Genomic DNA, 19547 nt, shown 5'->3' on the forward strand with positions numbered 1-19547 from the left:
TCTTGATACATTTCTTTAATCTGCTCTGGAATCATACAAACAATTGTATGGCGGTTATGCTTTGCTGGTGAAGCAATTCTAAGTATATATCGGGGCAGGGATCACTAAAAGGAGAAAACCCCATTTCTTCCCGCAGAAACCATTTACTTTCAGGTGAAACATATCTCAGAGCATCACCAGGAAATCTGTCATCTCAATTAGGAACACATTTAAGTTACAGAAAATATTAACTCTGGAGGCCTCCCTCGTGGCCTAGGGGTTAAGTCTCAGAGCTATCACTGCTATGGCTTGAGTTGAATCCTTGGCCAGGCAGCTAACCCACATGGAGCAGCATACCTCTCCTGTTTAGCCCGCTGCTCCCCTTAACAGTGTATTTCAGTAGATCTGCGTGTTCTGCTCCCCATTCTGTCTCTGTGAATCCTCTCACCCCCTGCATCTCTAGCCTACACCTCAGTTCTTCTACATAAAAAAAGAAAATATTAACTCTGGTGATATAAGTAATTATGAATTTATGTGGCTCCAATGACAAGATGTCTGGAGGTAGGTTGTCCAAAGCTGATGCAGTTGCTCACTGATGGTGCTAGAGGCCCAGACATTTTCTTTCATTTCTTTGTCATCTTCCTCAGAATGTCTCATGCTTAACAGCTCAAGTTCTTGAGGTGGGGACTGGATCTCCAGGAACTGTGGTAAAATAATCTTTAAAAAAAAAAAGAAAATGGCCTTCCTACCCATAGCAATATGCAAATTCAATATAATTCCTATCAGAATTCTAATGGTGTTATTTAAAGAAATAGAGCACACATTACTGAAATCTATATGGGCCCACAAAATAACCTGAAAAGCCCAAAGAATCCTCACAAGAAATGAGAATAATGAAGGTATTACATCCCTGCACTTCAAACTATACTATAAGACTATAGTAATAAAAGCAGTATGGCACTGGAATAAAAATAGACACCAGATCAATGGAACAGATTTCAGAACCTAGAAATAAACACATAATTTGTATGGACAATTAATTTATGACAAAGGTGCCAAGTGAATTCAATGGAGAAAGGAAAGTCCTGTTAACAAATAGTGTTGGGAAAATTGGACAGCCATATGCCAAAAATGAAACTAGAGCACTCTCTCACATCGTACATAAAAAAACTCAAGGGCCTCTTCTTGTGGCACAGGCGGTTGAGCTCAGCACTGTGAAGCTATCCGCAGCCTCTGCGGTGAGGGTTCAATCCTGGCCAGCCCGCCAGAATCCCACATGGCGCGGCAGACCTCTCCTGTCTTGCCTGCTGCGCCCCTCAGCAGTGTATTTCAGTCAGTCTGCCTGTTCTGTCTCTGGTGAATCCTTTCACCCTCCCACGCATCTGGCCTATACCCGGGTTCTTATTCATGAATAAATAAATCTTTTAAAAAAAACTCAAAATGAATTAAAGGCTTGAATTTAAGACCTAATACCATAAAATACATAGAAGAACATGTGGGCAAAACACTCTGAGACATTGGCTTCAGTGATATCTTTCAGGATACTGCTCCAACAGCAAGGGAGACAAACCCAAAAACAAACAAATGGAACTATGTCAAACTAAAATGCTTCCTCACAGTGAAAGAAACTATCACTAAAATAAAAAGATATCATACTGAGTGAAAGAAAATATTTGCACACTATACATCTGATAAGAGGCTAATATACAAAATTTACAAAGAATCATACAATGCAAGGAGAAGAAAACAACCCAATCAAAAATGGGCAGGAGATCTCAACAGGCACTTCACCAAAGAAGACATACAGATGGCTAACAGGAACATAAACAAATAACTTACCATGCTCGCAATCACTTATCATTCGGAAGTGAATACCAAAACAACAATGAGATACAACCTCACACCTGTGAAATTGGCCCATATCAAAAAAGGCCAGAAACAACAAGTGTTAGCAAGAGTGTGGAGAAAAAGGAACTCTTGTACACTGTTTGTGAGAATGTAGATTGGACCAGTCCCTGTGGAAAGCCATATTGAGCTTTCTCAAAATATAAAAAATAGATCTACCATACAACCCAACAATTCCACTCCCAGGTATCTATCTGAAGATTGTAAAAACACTAATTTGAAGGACATATGACTACTATGTTCATTGCAGTATTATTTACACTATCTAAGGCATGGAAAAAACCTAAGTGCCCAATGACAGGTGAATGGGTAACGAAGATATGACATATACACACAATGGAAAACTACTCAATTATAAAAAGATGAAATCTTTCCATTTGCAACAACATGGATGGAACTGGAGGGCAAAACATTAAGCAAAATAAGTCAGAAAGAGAAAGACAAATATAAGATGGTTTCAAGCATATGGGAAATAGAGAAATGAAAAATGAACAAACTCAACCCAAACCCTAGAAATCTGACTGAGAATTGAAATTACCAGAGATGAATGGCTGGGGAGCCAGGGGGAGGGAACCCAAATGGCCTATGTTGGAGGATAATGGGTGCTTTGGTGGTGGGCCTGTTGTGTGAACATACATACCCCTAAATCAAAACATAGTAAGCCAACACTGCTTCAATTAAAAAAAAAATACAACTAAGAAAACAAAAAGTTAAAGGGGATGGTATGACCTGTGAAGTGCATCATCAATAGCACTGCATTTTGTAATAAATACATTTGAACCACAGCTGGGAGAAACCAGCACTAACAGTCTTGACTTTGGAAGATTTGAAAAGTGTGTAAGAGCAATTTCAGGGATGAAGTAATTCATTCAAAACCTTGCCTCTGGACTAAAAGGAGTTCCCCTCAGCACAATCTCTTCTCATATTCATAACCATTCTGCAAGGAAGGTATTATTATTCCCACATCAGGGATAAAGAACTAGAAGTTCAGAGAATTAATGCAAAGTGTCCAAGATCCCTACAGTGAGAACATGGTAGAGCTGACACCAGGATTTTACTTTCTTTGATTCCAGATTCTAACCTGGAAACCATATAATGTGGACTGAATACAACTTTTGGTGGCAATGGGTTAGGGTTCAAATTCCAGTTCTTGGCCCTGTACCAGCACTGTGACCTTAACTGACCTGTATGATGACAGTGGCATTGTGAGAATGGTAGCTTAGTCTATGCAGTGTTTGTCATGTGTCCTGCTCTGAGCTAAACACTTCCCACCATGTTATCACACTCACACTAACTTCATTCTGTAAGTACTATTAAAAATCACATTTTGCAAATGAGGGAAACAGTCTGAAAAGGCCGGAAAAGTGTCCACTAAACTAATATTTATTATTAGTTTCCCTTCTTTCCTTATCACACTTCAAAGTACAGTGGAGGTCCTGAAATGTCATTCATAACATTATCCTGAAAGATTTTAGGAGGTGGTCCCTTCTCCTAATGCAAATGCCCTCCTTTTCCAGTTTTTCTAAAGGCTGGAGGATTGCTTGCTATGTGGTATTATTGTTTTTCTTTCTTTTTTTTTTTTTTTTGGCCAGAATCCCTCCCACTTTCTTGAAACCATTTTGTCCCATGCCATGGTTGTGGCCATGCATGAGAAACAGCAGGTGGTGCCAGATGACAGATGGTGTGGGAGCCAGTTTCCCGGTGGGAGGGGGCGCGAGCGAGCGAGCTAGCAGGCAGGCAGCTGCCAGGAGCTTTTCCTTGCTTGCTCTCCTCGCTCTCAGAAGCTCCCAATCCAGAGACACGCAAGGCGCTGTCCTTTCAGCACCACAAGCTCGGGCTGAGGAGGGAGGACTCCTGGCTGTCCTCCTCCTCTTCAGATTGGCTTGAATCTGCTCTGACCCCCCAGGAGTGCTGCACAGTAAGTAGGCATTTGCTTTTGCTATAACAACTCCCCAATATCCTCCAACCTTTTACCATCTCTTTCACCCCCACAACAGCCCTATTTTGTCTAATAATGTTCTATCAGCAGGATTGACAAGAGAAATTCAGTTATGTTGGGCTTCGGGGGTGGGGTGGGAGCACTGTCTGACTCCCAAGGGAGCTGGAGAGGAATAGATGTGATTTGTTTATTTAGTTGGCAATCTTACAATATGGGGGTTGCTAACTTTCCATGGGAAATAAATATACATACATATATATGTGTATATATATATATATATATATATATATATATATATAGTCCTTTGATAATGAGGAAATGGAGGCATTCGACAGTTGAATAATAAGACTGGGCTGCAACGAGTCCTTTTTTTGTTTTAGGAAATTATATCTCCTGTACAATCTATATATGTAAAAGGGTACACTACACGTACAGACATTGAATGTATTTGTTGTGTTTTAGGGAGATTACTGAAGAAAAAGAGATGTAACAAATAGCAACCAGGGTGGTAAGGTGAAATAATCATACTGCAGGGTGACCCAGAATAATAGAATTTAATTTTGCACTGAGAATAAGCATTTCCATGAGATTATATGACTACATAAGCTCTAGTGCCTTGGATTCTTTAAGCTTGTAGATTTGTGTGTGTGTGTAAATCTGGGATTTTCCCAAATTTGAGGACTGTTGGACCCTGTGGGCAGGTGGCATATTTTGATGATTAAAGAAGTTTTACTGGATAATGGGAATCATGTAAGGAAATCTAGTGGAAGGGCGATGACTGATCTCTACATTAAAAGCCGCCCGAGTGTAGATATTGAGGACAGTGCTATTTTCCCTGTCATCAGCCCTCTAGTTCCTTGCCTTACCTCCGACTGTAACTAGAATCCCACTGCTTGCCATAGGTCTGGGAAGAAAGGCGTAAGGATGGTGAAGCTGAACAGTAACCCCAGCGAGAAGGGAACCAAGCCACCTTCGGTTGAGGATGGCTTCCAGACCGTCCCTCTCATCACTCCCTTGGAGGTTAATCACTTACAGCTGCCTGCTCCGGAAAAGGTAAAGCAGGTGTTCTCATCAGTCCCCCCATCTCAGGAAATAAAGCAGGAAAAATGCCATCCCTCCCAAACCCTTTCATCGCCCCCCCCAGCCAAGTATGTTTTTTTCTTGTAAATGTAATTATTCCTTCCAGAGACATTACATCTCTTGTGTTATTTCAGATTTATGGTAAGTGTTTATTCTTTTTTTGGTCACATATACATACATGGGCAAGACAATTTCTCCTTTTTAAAGTTTTATGGCAGATGAATACTAATAAGCTGCTAGATGGTGACAGATAAAATCCATTTTGATTATTTTAAGGAAGATTCTCAAAAATTGACTGGTATAGATCCAAGGACAGAAAATTGGATGCAGTCCAACAAGCATTTAGTTTGCACCTGCTAAGTTCTTGTCCCTAGAAGTTGGTCATGAAAAGACAAATTACAAAATTCCTATCCAGTGTAACATTTAAATTAATATAATGTACTAAATGCTATAGCTGAGGATTCAAAAATTGAGAGCACAGGATTGGAAACTAAACTCTATTGGTGTGGGGAGGGGATTGGAAGACTGAGTAGGCAAGCTGTAAAGGAGAACATTTGAATATTTTTTAAGGTGAATAAAAATCTTCCAGATAAATAATGGAAGAAAGAGGCATGTAAAGCAAAGGCCAAATATATGCAAATCATGGAGAGCTTTTGGGAAATAGCATGACTGGAGTAGATTGTCTTTGGGGGAGGTGTGGCTGGAAATGAGTGACTGACTGGCTGATGGCACATCTCCTGACATGGGAGTAGTCCATGAAGAATAGAGGTGAGCGTTTATACAAAGGTGTGTGTGTGTGTGTGTGTGTGTGTGTGTCTGTTTGTCTTTGTGTGTGTGTGTGTGGGGGGGTTGTCCCATAGACACAGGTGGGAGAAACATTACTGCTTAAGATCCATCTGAGAGAACTTGTGGTCTTATCATGTGAGCTTTTGTACACAGTAAGAACTAGATTTAGAGGCAAATAATGGAGTTCCCTGGCTGAAGTATGAACAATGGATCATTCCATCTGTTTGGTTTTCTCATTGGCATCTCCAGGAGGGCATTGTGTGTCTTAACCAATTGGCTCTGTCCAATGAACAGAAGAGGAACTAAAGCTAGATAAGGGCCTGGCTGATTGGCTGGGGGTTGAGTCAAATGTTTTGAAAGTGCAGAGGTTGTCAGGATGAGAATGTGCATGGGGTGGCAGGATTAAAGAATCTCTGTGCCATCCTGAGGAACTGATAAGGCTTTTAAAAATTAAATTTGAGTGAGCAATTAACACTAAAGAAAGGTGAAGGGACAGTATTAATTGGGTATATGCTCCATGTATATCAGAGGTTCTCAGTTTTTGACTGCATGTTAGAATCACCTGAGGAGTTTAAAAAAAATCAGTTTAAAAAATACTGATATCTAGGCCATGCTCTCAATTAATTATGGCAGGATCTCTGGGTGTAAAACCCAGGTGTCAATATTAGTGAAATCTCCACAGGTAACTCTTGTGTGCACCCAAAGTTGAGGACCATTATACTAGACACATGTGATCCCCTAGGGATCATAATAGGTAAATAGGTAAAGGGTCACCTTTGGCTCATTATCCAAATTCACAGGGGGAAGAAATGGCACTGCTGGAATTTGAACCCAGATATAATAGAAATTGGGGGGAAAATGGGGAGTGTTATCTTAAGGTTTTGCGAGGTTTCAGAAAACATCTTTACCCTTCAGCCAATAACTTCAGCCTCAAATATTTGCTTGCTCCCGAGAAGTGTGCAAAGAAAAGGGTTTGTGGTGAGATCACCTTTTTTCCTAACCCTACACATACCAGAATATCACAAAGAGATTCCATGACTTCTGTCATACATTCCTCCTCCCACCTTATTCTTGTCTCTGAGGACATTCTTCTCTCCTTAAGAGAGGAGACAGACCTGGTAACCACTGGGAAACCAGCTGAGGATAGATGCACTGGGACTTGCATGCAGGAAATAGGAAACTAATGCATCCTGAAAGATACCAATCCCTCTAGGGTTGCCTCCCCACAAAGGCACCTTACAATCTCCCTCTGATGTTCATGACAATCTCTCTACCTCAGCTACTCCTCAGTCACATACAAGGATCATACCTACCTTGCAATGGTCAGAATAAAGTTCAGTGTGGTCTCCTATGTAAAGTGCCTGGTATAAAACTAAAAGAGAATAATAATGATAATTTTTCAAGTACTTCTTAGTGGTAAATGCACTGTCAATAGTGCTGAGACTGAAATCTTGTCCTAGAGTTCCCCACACTTTGCAGGCTGTTTTATGCTTTATGCATGTACTTGCGTGCATGCGCACATACACACCATACACACACACACAATTTTTTTTCATTCTTTCGATAGTAAATAGGACTTGACAAAGAAGTTGCTACTGTAACCCAGTTTTTAAGGATAATAAAACTAAGATAGTGAGCTGTGAAGTAACTTCCCAAAGTACATAGTTGGTAAGCACCCCAGATGTAGAATCCAGAGTCTTCCTCTGCAGCAGGAGTAAGGAGGCAGCTAGCCTGGGAGTTTGCAGATTGGTCTCTAGCTAAAACTCACAGTGCAACTTTTGTGAGTTGTTTCTCTTCCCTGAGGCTGCTTCTCTTCTCTGAAGAGAAGTTGTGTTTGCACTTTTCTGTGTTGGTATTTAGATTTTTTGATCTTTACAAGAATAAACAGTTTTACTCCCCTGATATTAGAGTAGATGTGTTAAAAGCAAATTCCACCCAGAAGCCAAATGGGTCCTCTAAGTGCTTAGTGACCAGCACGGAGCCTGCAGTCACCTCTGTAGGTGGCATCTCGTCCCTGCTAGGCTTTCTACTATCCTGCCTTGGCTGATGACTTGCAATGAGCGTCTTATACCTCCTTGGCCTCCCCCTCCTCATGTGTATAGGGAGGATGATCTTATTAGGATTCAGCTCACAAGGCGATGGAGAAGATAAAGTGGTTCCTGACACTGTTGTCAGCTCTTTGATTAGGTTCCAGTCCGATGGTGAGTATTTGAAGGTCAAATGATTATCAGAAAGAAGTGTATTTGACCCCACTGTTAGGTCACAGTTTTTCCTTTTTGAAAATGTAAACCAGAGTGTACTTGTCAGTACAACTGTATTTAGAATACAAGTTTCAGCCTTTTGGAAGCTAAATGGAAAGGCTGGGTGTGTCTAACATCCTTGCTTTGGGTGAGGCCTGGGGCTGTGCAGGGCATGCACATCTGTCCTTTCAGTGAATTTTTCCCAAGAGCTGTGTGAGCTGGGGATTAGTGCACCCACTTGACTGATAGGAAAACTGAGACTCAGATCAATGACAAGAGTTGCCCATGTTTCAGAGAGTGGAAAGAGCTGGGGTTGGAACCCCGGTGCCCCTGACATCCCAATTTTTCCTCTGCACTGTGATATCTCCTACCCCAGGGAGGTGCCTCAAACTTCAAATTCCTTCATCCCTGGCTACAGTTCCTCCTTGAGCTCTCTTTTATGCTCCTGGACCAGAAGTTGTGACCTGAGGGTGTTTCTGGGGGTGATTCCCCAGAAAGCACATCATGGCCTCCAGAGCTCTCTCCCTGCCAGGAGCTGGAGGGAATGTGGCTTCCTCAGGGGAGGATATAGTGACCTGGTTTCCCATCCCTTCTCTCCATCACTCTAATCAGTCTTCCGCGTTGCACTTGGTTAGTGTCCCTAGAGTTGTAGCCAGGCCTCTCTCCCATGGAAACCTTTTTCAGTCCTTTCCATGGGGTATCCATCCATCCATCCATCCATCCATCCATCCATCCATCCATCCATCCATCCATACCTCTCTCCCTCTGTCCATCCTCAAATCCTTACCTTAGTATTATAGGTCCTTCATTATCTTCCCCTCTGACTTTCATTCCTATCAGTCCCTACTTTGCACCTGGAGCACTGGCATGTCACATCTACCTAGTGCAGTGTTTCTAAACCCAGGCTAACTTTGCCCCTATGAGACAGTTGACTTTGCTCCCAACCCACAGTTGACAATATTGTAGACACTTTTGGTTGTGCAACTGGTGGGGGACATGCTATTGGCATCTGGTGAGTAGAGGCCAGGAATGCTGCTAAATATCCTACAATGTGCAGGACATTAAAAAAAATTCTGCTCAAAATGTCAATAGTGCTGAGACTGAGAAGCCCTGCCCTAGAAGTCCCTATACTTTCTAGGTTTTTTATCCTCCCTCTTCCTAGTACCTCCCATTTCTTCTGCCCTTCTCACCCTTTTGCCTTTCTGATAAACCATTATGCATCTTCTGATAAGCCAGTACCCAGCTCAGATGGCACCCCTCCCGCACTCCTTCCGTAACCATTTACAATTATAACATGGTTATTCTTATCAGAATAAGAGATATTCATCCACCCAACCAACCATCCACCCATCCATCCACCTACATACCCATCTATCTGATTATGTTAGGTATCTTTTATGTGCTAGCTATTGTGCTAGGGTATACATATAAAACTATGAAAAGATAGGCTTGGCATGGCCACCTCATTCATAGAAATTCCAGTCCAGTGGGGATGGGGAACTTCAAACAAGTCCTCACACAAATAGAAGTACATAGATGCACAGTTTTGAGAAGGGCTATTAAGAGAGGAATAAGTTTCTGGAATGTTAGAGAGGAAAGACTCAGGGGGACTGAAATCTGATGGCAGGATGGCCAGGGAGGTGGGGAGGTCCTTCTGAGGAAGGCACTCTCGAGGGTGTGCTCACAAAGAGCTCATAAAGTAGCAAGAAGAAGGACCAGTCTGTGGACAGGCCTCGAGGCTGTTGGGAGAGGCAGGGCTGGCTGGCATGCTGAGTTGGGGCAGAGACTTGGGAGATGTGGTGAAGTGGATGCCAGTTCATGTGAGGCTTGCTGTCTTTATTTAAGGGGCTTAAAACAGGGGAATAATGGGGTCAAATTTCTATTTTAGGATGGTTCCTCTGTGGGCCACCCTAGGGATGAGGGACTACTGTGGGGTGTCCTGGTCTCTTCTGTCCTTCCAATATGTCCTCCTGGTAGCACCAGAGGTACTGTATTTCCTGCAGCACTGCCACTATGAATGGTAGAAGAACAGAAAAGAGTGGAAAAAAGGAAACGAGGGAGAAGACCAGTGCTTTCACCATGTTCATGAAGCAGATAGCAGTGGTGGGCCAAGGTAGTGGCTGTGGGAGTGGGGAGGAGGTGGGTTTATGCAAGCATGGTACCAGTTGGCACTGAGGAGTTTTGCCCACTAGGCCTGAGGGCCCTGGCTCTTCCTCTTCTCTGGCATGTTGGTCCTGGCATGCAGCAGGCAGAGGGCAATGCCTGCTGAAAGAGGAACCCTCTCCCTTGCCTTGCTTAAAGCCAGGTTCATTTCTCCACTTGACTTCGTGGGGGGAATAAACTTGAACTTAGGTCATTGGGTGCCTTTCTCCGGGTGATGGGAGAGTGCTCTGGAGAAACTGGAGCATCAACCCGCAGGTGTCAAATTCCAGGACACTGCACCTTGCTGCCTTTGCTTTATCTAAGTGACCACAAGAGCACAGAGGACCCCTAGTGCTTCTCTGTGAGGTTGCGACCTTACCCCCACTTGACAGATGCAGAAGCAGGCTCAGCAAAGAAACAGGCAGAAAACAATGCAGCCAGGTTCTGCACGCAGGTGGGTTGGGAGATGCCAAATGATGGATGGTGGGACCACAGACAGGCACAGTCCCACCTTGGCAAAGCTCCCGATGAGTTGTGTATTTGGCAAGCCAGTGGCCAGGCTCGAGGAAAACGTTCCTACTGATTACTAAGCCTTTACACACCCTGAGGGGGCTGACTCACCTGCTGTGGGAGCAGTGGAATGCATGCATGCATGTGGAGATCATTTTATTGGTACTTGGACACTACAAGCTTTGCGTGGTAGACCACAGACACTTTGTAGTACCTGCAACCTGGACTCAAGTCTCAGCTAAGGTTTTTTGTGTGGATTTAGGCAAATCCTTTAGAATTCTGGGCTTTGGCTTTTTTTTCCAACTGAAAAGCTAGCAACATATCTACCAAACAGTGTGACTGTGAACAGAAGTCATGAAAATTATCTAATGGCACACAGCAGGGGCCCAAGGGTGTGGCTTCCTTTCTTTCACTGGCTATCCAGAATATGGCTCCTGCAGTCAGCATTTCTGGTAGAAACTGCTAAAGTGCAGCCAGCTGAGAAGGAAAGGGCCTCAAGGGTGGGGATGAGGAGCCAGGTGGGATGGACCTGGAAGAATGTTGGGCAAAGAAGACACCACTCTGGTCCCTGAGACCTGCATGCCTTTCTGACCTCCCTCGTGGCTTTGCTGAAGGGTTTCTTCTCCCTAAGACTCAGGATCAGAACCACCAGCCTGTCCCTGGGGAACAGCAGGAACGCCCATCTCTGCAGGTGCCAAGGTCATGGAACTCCCTTGTGCTGCTCTTCAGAAACTCTCAAGACACAGATTATAAATCACTCTGAATTGGGGTAAAAACTGCGTAAGCAATTTCAGCAAGTGGATATAAAATGACCACTAAGCACATTCAATTATATTCTTTTAATTAATTTATTTATTTAATACATTTTTTACATCATTTTTCATTTTTTGCACAATGTATACATTTTCATCTTGGTTATACTCCCCATACAATTCCCACCCCCCTTATTTTGACCATCATCATCTCTTATTTTGACCATAATCCCCCACCCCCTGTACTGTGTCTCTGGTTTATAGTTGCTTGTTGATTTTGATTTTTACTTTATTAAAGTAAGGACTTTTTCCTGGTCCTTTATTTAGCTTTTCTAAATTCCTGCTATGAGTGAGACCAGTATTTTTCTTTTTCTTTCTGGCTTATTTCGCTGAGCATGATCCCTTCCAGCTCCATCCATGTTGCTGCAAATTGCATGTGTTTATCTTTTTTGATTGCTGAGTAATACAACCCAAATGCCCAAAAATTGATGACTGGATCAAGAGGATGTGGTACATATACACAATTGTATTCTTTAACGTTAAAAAATATAATTTTGAACTAGATATAGCTTTTGACCTACCGGATTGATCAAAAAAAGGAACACATCTGATAATGCCACGTGCTGCTGACACTGGTGGAACACAGACCTTCCCAAGCGCTTTTGTTGGTTCTATCATTTGATGCTGTTTTTCGGAGGGTATCTAGATGTTATTTGTAAAATTTAAACTGTATATGCCATTTGATTGTTATGATTCCTACTAATAAGAAGTAATCCTATGGGTACATTTTTTCAAGTATGTCTATGAGAAAAACACTGGGAACACTGGGATATTCCATGAGTTTGGGTTAAATAAACCCTGGAGTATGGATGTGAAATACTAAGCAATTGTTTTGAGATTGAAGCAGACTAGTTTATGTTAATGAGGAAGAAGCAGCAGACTCATTGCTTAGTTCCAGCCTCTTTAAAGAGCATGGTATGGAATAACACCAGTTGTGGAAACAGGTCTGTGTTTTATTCTTGTAATTCATAGAACAGTTTCCAAAAGACACATCAGAGGACTTTATGTGTTTCATGGTGGATCAGGCCAGTTTGAAGACTTACATTTTGTAATTTCCATACTTTCTTTTGTTACCCTGAGCATTTTCTGTTTTTTGAAAAAAATCACACCCTTCTCACAGAGGGTGAAGCAGCCTTGGAGAGCTGAGGCTACTTGCTCACATGGAGAGATCACTGTGGATGAGTCAGTGTGCCCACATGTGGATGGAGGCATTCTAGCAGGGCAGCTTGAATTAGAATCCCAACTCCACTACCTACGCGCTGTGTAACAGTGGGCAAGTTTATTAACCATTCTGATTCTCCAATTCCTCGTCGTTGGAATGAGGACAATAACATCTTCCTCTAGGAATTGTTTGATGGGTAAAATGAGAAAATACATGTTGAATGTTATCACAACAACTGGGTCATGGTGCCTGCTTACTGCAAGGCTGCTATTATTAACATAGAATCAGGATATCAGGATCATTGCAACATGAGGGCTCAAGGGCTGGCCCCAGACTGCAAGGACTGTCGAACAGTGATGAAGGCTTGGCCTCTGCACTGGAGAGTCCTGGCCCGGGTAGAGAACTGCATCCCTCCACTGGAATAGATCCAGATGGGCGGCGGCTATGCTCAGAGCAGAAGGGTCCAATGGAGGGCCCCCATCTTGCCCCCTATTATACATCATCACAGAATTGAGGAGTCACAGACTTATTGGATTAACTGATTTATATGAGGCCATGTTGGCCAGCCTCCCATTCTGTCTTGGAGAAAGCGAAGACCCAACAAGGAAAAGAGTTTTCATTCCACATTAAAAGCACCATTCTTGGTGCTAGTTCATGCTAGAGTCCTCCTTCTGACCTGGCCTTGCTGTGTGACCCTTCCCTCTCCGGGCTCTCATCACCCCATCTGTGAATTGATGGGTGTGCACAATACTGCCACTAACATCTGCTGGACTCAATACCCAATTCATGGACTCAGGGAAAGAGACTAAAACCTAAAGAGCTGTAGTATAGGGTGAGCAGGGAAAAGGCAACTTCACTTTGTTCCTTTAGGGATGTGTGTGTGTCCATTAATTCAATGGCGCTCACAGAGCCTGTGTTATGCAGGAGCCATGGAGCCAAAGTTTGGGTGTTATGAGCCCTGAATGGTGACCTGCTAGTAGGTAGCATTGGATAAGCATCAGAGGCTTGGATTCAAGCCTTGACCCCACCTCTTAGTGACCACTTGGGATGGTAAGGTCATTTCTGTTTCCCAGACTTAGCTTTGTCATTTGTATCATGGGGCAATCGCTTCTTTCTCAGAGTGACAAAGAGTTTGCTGAGCTAAAGATGTAAAGCTTTCGGCACAGTTCCAGGTGCATATTGGATGCACCGTCCCCCTGAAAACCCCTGATAATAGTAAAGAGCAAGGTGCCTTTGAACATTTGCCAGTCATAGGTAAGTGGCTGGACTTGCTGAGGTTAAAGGCCCTCATCTGCAAAATGGGAATAATGATGAGTTTTGGAGAAACTGTTGTAAAGAGAATTCAAGAATTATACATCAGCAGGGCCCCAGCCCAGTCCCCGACACACAGCAGATGCTTGGCTGCAGGGCATTTGCACACTGTCCCGCTCCCAACGTCTCTTGGCTGCAGGAAGGAGCTGAAGGGTCCAGCTTAGATCTATTTTTGGTCTGTGCAAACCCAGCTCATAAAAATACAATCTTGCTCCTTGTCAGCACTTCTGCGCTTTTATTTATTGTTCCTGCCAATCCCGGGGCCTCTCCATGTGGGAACCTCTTCATTATTGATAATCTTGGGAAGTAGTATTTTAAATTTTTATGATCTGTACTTTGCACCATCTGAACCGCCATGTATTATCTGGCCTTGCCGGCGAAGGGGGAATATATCCTGATGAGGGGTCCTTTCGGGATGAATAATTTATCCCGTTTTCCCAATGCCAATTATGTTAAATTATGTTCTTCATATCAGCCTCTGACAGGACAATGGGGACTGATATACACATATGAAAAGAAAACAAATTTACTTCTTTGCCCAAATCTGCAATGATATTTGAAAGTCTGGAGTTTCAGATTTCCAAATATCTGTAAATCCCCACTTTGAATAACAAAAAGAATAGAAAGGATTTTTCCCTTTCTTTCTCTGCCTTTTCCCCCATTTCTGTTATTAATCAAGGAGCTCAGGGCTCTGTTTTGCTCCATTTTTTTTTTCAACTGCAGAGAATAGAACCTTTCTTTGAAAATTTATTTTCTCTTTCTTTGCTTATACAAGCTGATTCCTCCAAGGTACGATTAATAACATTTGGCTAACATTTCATATGCTTCTCCCTTCATAGCGTTAAAAAAGTGACTGTTACTATATCTCCTTCTATAGAAGGGAAATATTTCTGGCTCCATCCACAGGAACAGCTCACCAGCTCCATGACAAGCCCAACAGCTCGCTGGCTGCAGTCACTCTAGAGGGCTGCTTCCCTGCTCCCTGCCTCTCTCCAGGGCACCTTTGGGGCATCCAGGGGCCTCTCCTCTATGGGAGAAGCCACTCTGGTTTATAGTCCTCCTAAGTGCCTCACTGCCTTCAAATTCATCTTCAATATACTCAGAGGCTCTCTCTGTTCACCCCTCACTTCACCTGCCTGGTCCACTGGCCACTGAAAACCACCTCTTTGTGGTTCCCACAGGTGCCAGCCTTGTGGGTGACTTCTGAATGTTTGCTGGCATACACTGCACTCTTGGTCTGGAAAGCTCTTTTCCCTGGACTTGGGGAGGCAAGAGTGGAAACAAAGCAATCAGTCGACACAATTTCATGAAGAGATGATAAGGCTCTAGACCAGGGTGGTGGCACACATGGGTTGATGCATGAGAAATTTTTGAGGAGGCAGGAGCTGGTGCTGCAGCAGGTGTGGGGAGTGGAGGGAAGAGAGGCACCAAGGGAGAGCCCTACATGTGATCTGATATAAACAGTACATGGACAATGCTGCTGCTTTCTGAGCCGGGGATTTTAAGGGGAAGACAATGTCGAAGGCAATGTGGTCAGGAGGTGGGTCAGGGAAGCTGAGAACATTGCTGTGATGTAGTGTATTTGGGTGTGTGCATCCAAGAGCAGATGTTTAGTTAGTAAGGGGAGCAGAGTGCTGAGGGAGGCCCCATTTAGAAATATAAATTTGAGAGTCATGAGGGTAAAGCCAAGCCTGGAAATGATGGGGCGAGAACACTCAGAGAGGACTTGTAGAAGGAGGTGATTGCCCTTGACCTAGCCCTGGGCAAATCCAACATTGGGAGGTCAAGCAGAAGAGCAGAGGCCAGAAGAGGAAACTGAGGAGGGTTGGTCAGTGATGAGGGAGACCGAGGGAGAGAACACCGTGGGCCCAGGATGGGAGGCCGTTTCAAGGAGAAGGGAGAGAACCAGCCTAACACATGCTATTGAGCAGTGGAAGAGGGTGAGGCCAGAGGACTATCCTCTCAGTCCAGATGAATGGACAAAAGCCTGCTTTTGGCAGGACTTTCTCATGTGTCAACCCTTGCTTAGGTGTAAAGGTCAAATATTTGTGCGGCATTCTGGGTTGCTTTTGGAAAAATGTTGCTTAACAAGAGAGATAAGCAGAGGGCTGAGGACCAGCGTGGTGATAGGTACCCACCTGTCCTTTGCTCAGTGTTTGAATTTACTTCTGGGAAGAGTCAGGCTCTGAAGTCAGAAGAACTGTTTTTATTAGAAAGGGTACAAGTGACATCTCGTAAGGGTTCAGGGCAAAGCAGGCCATGGATTTGAAGGAGGGCTATGATCACAATTTTGCCTGGACTCTGTACCCCTCCATTACTGAAACTGGTAAGCAGAATAGTTTTGAAATAAATATTACATATAGATATGAATTATATAGATAAATGATATACAAATTTATTATGTAGATATATAAATATTATATAGTTCTTGAATTTGATAGAAATGAAATCACAAGGAATATAAAAACCTTTTTGTAATTTTTAAAATTCAATGTAATGTCTCTGAGATTCACGTGTGTGTGGGTTTGTGTTTGTGTGTGTGTGTTTGTGTGTGTGTGTGTCTAGCATTGCTGGGCAAAATTCTGCTTTATGAATAAACCACAACTTATCCATTCTGTTGATGGATATTGAGTTGTTCTCAGTTTTGGGCTATTATGGAAAAAGTGACTATGAACATTTTTTTTTGTATCTATCTTTTGGTGAATCCATTATATTTTGAGGTGATATTTTTGCTGGTGCCAAGAAAATCTATGGATTTTGCTATGCTTACTTAGTATTTGGCCATCTTCCTAAATCTGAATAGCTTTTCAGTTCATTTTTCTGGCAATGCATTTATATCAGATAGAATGTTTTTTGCCTCAGCAACAGAAAACCCAACCCAACCCCAACTGAATTAAGATCCAAAGAGTATATATTTAAACCGATAATTTCTCAGCTTCAGGCAAGGCATGATCCAGAGGGCAGGGTGTCATCAGGGTCCATTTCCCTTTCTTGGGTTCCTCTGGGATCTGCCCTCATCTGTGCGAGACCTCTGTCCTACCCTGCTCCCTCTTTTCCTGTAACAACCATCACAACACTTCTGGAATTCAAGTCCTCGCTAAACCACCTAGAGAAAGAGCACTGTCTTTGGGAACACCACAAAGAACAAGCAGGCTTCTTTCCCCAAGTCCTGTTCAATATTGTCACCCATCTAATTGTTCCAACTGGACTATGTACCCATCTCTGAGATGATAAAATTTTGTGAAAAGTGGGTGGGATGCCCTGAAGGACTATCCCAGTCATTAAGGGTCAGTCCCACCAAACCATGTGCTGCCACACTGTGAGGCAGGGGTGAGTTCCCACAGGGGAAATCATGGGGGCTTTTGATTGAAGAAGGAAATGCATGCTAGAAAAGCAGCCACAAAATGTTGACTATGTCAATGAGAACAATATTGCCTATGATGATTACTAATTGTCTCATTCAAATAGTAATATTTTTTAGTTCTGTCTCATCATCTGTGGCATAGAGTCTTTTAGATTTGCATGGAGGGGCCTCCCTGGTGGTGCAAAGGGTTAAGTCACAGCACTCATGCAGCCACTGAAGCATGAGTTCTATCCCCAGCCAGGGAGGTGACCCTCATGGCACAGCAGACCTCTCCTGTCTCACCTGCTGCTCCCCTCAGCAGTGTATTTCAGCAGATCTGCCTGTTCTGTTCCCCACTCTATTTCTGGTGAATCCTCTCACCCCCCACACCTATGGCCTGTATCCAGTTCTTGTATAAATTCTTTATTTATAAAATTATAAATAAATAAATCTTTAAAAAAATAAATTTGCATGGGCACATGGAAATAATTAGGAACTTTTTAAGAAGTGTTGGGAAATTGTTTATAAAAATGGAGGGGCAAAGGGAAGTATGAAGATGCAGATGATTTTAACATTTGGTGTATGATGGTTAGATGCCTAAGACTAGTTTGATGGCTTAGGATCTAGAAATGAAGGGATAAAGTCAAGAGAGGGACGTGGCAATGTGGAAGGCACATTCGTTTTCTATCGTTGTACAACATATTACCTGAAGTTTAGTGACTCCAAACCATGCAAATTTATCATCTCACAGTTTTTTGTCAAAAGTATAGCACAGGTTGACTGAATTCTCTGTGGGGGACCTCACAAATCTAAAATCCGGGTGTCAGTGGGGCTGCATTCCTACCTGGTGCTTGTAGTCCTCTTCTGGCCTCATCTAGGTGGTTGGCAGAATTTCATTACTTATTGTAGGACTGAGGTCCCCAACTTATTGAAGCCCTTTGAGGCTTCCCTTTAGTTCTAGCTGCACAGCCCTCTGACATGCCAGCTAACTTTTCCAAGAACAGCAGGAGAATCTCTCTTCAGTCTGCTCTGATGGAATTTTATATGACATAAGGAAATGACAGGGTATCTTGGGAGTAATTATGAGAGTTACCATGCCATTCTACGCACAGGTCTTGCCCACACTCTTGAGGAAGGAGACTGCACAGCACATGTATATCTGTGGATGGGGCACATCCTAGAATGACACAGACAATGATTTCTCCAAAGTTTATGACTTATGCGGGAAACTGACCAGGAAATCCTCTGTACTTCTAAATAGATACTGAGATGTCTTATAACCATACCACACACACACACACACACACAAACACATACACACACTACGCACATGCACATTACATAAACACACTTGTTTGCACATACTTACATAGATATAGATATGAATATATAGTAAGTCCTCAGCTATGAAGGCATAGCTGAGTTCCTGGAAACTGAGCTGTTAAGCTCAACAAAGTCAGTTTTACTATAGAAGAATTGACATAAAAATTAACGTCCTAAGACACAATGATCACAAAAACATCACCAAATTTCTAACTAAAAACCCAAAACACTTCTAATATTCAATAATCAGTTGTATTCATCCTTTCATTTTCCAACCTTATTATTTCAGCTCAGGATGAGGGGAAGAAGAAACCTGCCTGACAGTGGAGGGCATGAGGCAGGATCCCACCCTGAATAGGACACCCTTCCATTTCAGGGCGAATCACACATTACCCACCCTCAGTCTGACTGGACCAAATGAGATACCCATGAGCCCCATGCACATGGCTTTGGGGTGCGGGAGGACACCACAGTTCTGGAGAAAACCCAGGCAGTGACCCTGACTAGGAATTCATAAATTTTTTTCTCATCAAGATTATAAAAAATGATGTTGAACATAAAGACCCAGGACCTACTGTGCATACACACAACAAGAGGGTTGGGGAGATGAAATTATCATCCCCTGTTTGTGAATAATTTTAAGAATGTGTATTCGGGGAAATGTCCTATTCTTTGGAATGGAAAATAGAAAGAAAATAAAAATTAAAATGGCAGAATATCTCCTACTCTATCCACCCCCCCAACCCCTCCTCATTTTCCCATTTAGAGCAGCCAGGGCTCTCTTTTTGTTGTTTGTAGGTGCAACAAAGGGGTCAGGATCCAAATGTCAGGGACAGAGAGATGTTCTACTTGATCTTCTAGCCTAGAGCCTCCCTAACCAACATATTTAAGTGCCACATGGTAGGTGTTCAATTATAAAAAGTTCTCCCCCACCCTTTCCTTTTTTAGTCAATGGCATGCCTCACAGACTTTAAAGAACGTTCTTTAGAAGGATTCTTGCTCAAGTCAATATGCT

The 19547-nt window shown here is 42.9% G+C and overlaps 1 protein-coding gene across 1 annotated transcript in view; it reads left to right on the plus strand.

Moving 5' to 3' along the window:
• Positions 1-3678: 3678 nt before the first annotated feature.
• The window catches only part of NSG2 (neuronal vesicle trafficking associated 2), a 52472-nt gene continuing 36603 nt past the window's right edge, over positions 3679-19547 (plus strand). The window contains exons 1-2 of the mRNA XM_037499706.1: positions 3679-3802; positions 4726-4876. Of these exons, the coding sequence (XP_037355603.1) occupies positions 4748-4876 (129 nt within the window). The 5' untranslated portion in view covers positions 3679-3802; positions 4726-4747. The remainder of the gene's footprint in view (positions 3803-4725; positions 4877-19547) is intronic.

Source organism: Talpa occidentalis, unplaced genomic scaffold (assembly GCF_014898055.3).
Source record: "Talpa occidentalis isolate TD23 unplaced genomic scaffold, MPIMG_talOcc4v2.1 talOcc4.9, whole genome shotgun sequence".
Lineage (NCBI taxonomy): Eukaryota > Metazoa > Chordata > Mammalia > Eulipotyphla > Talpidae > Talpa > Talpa occidentalis.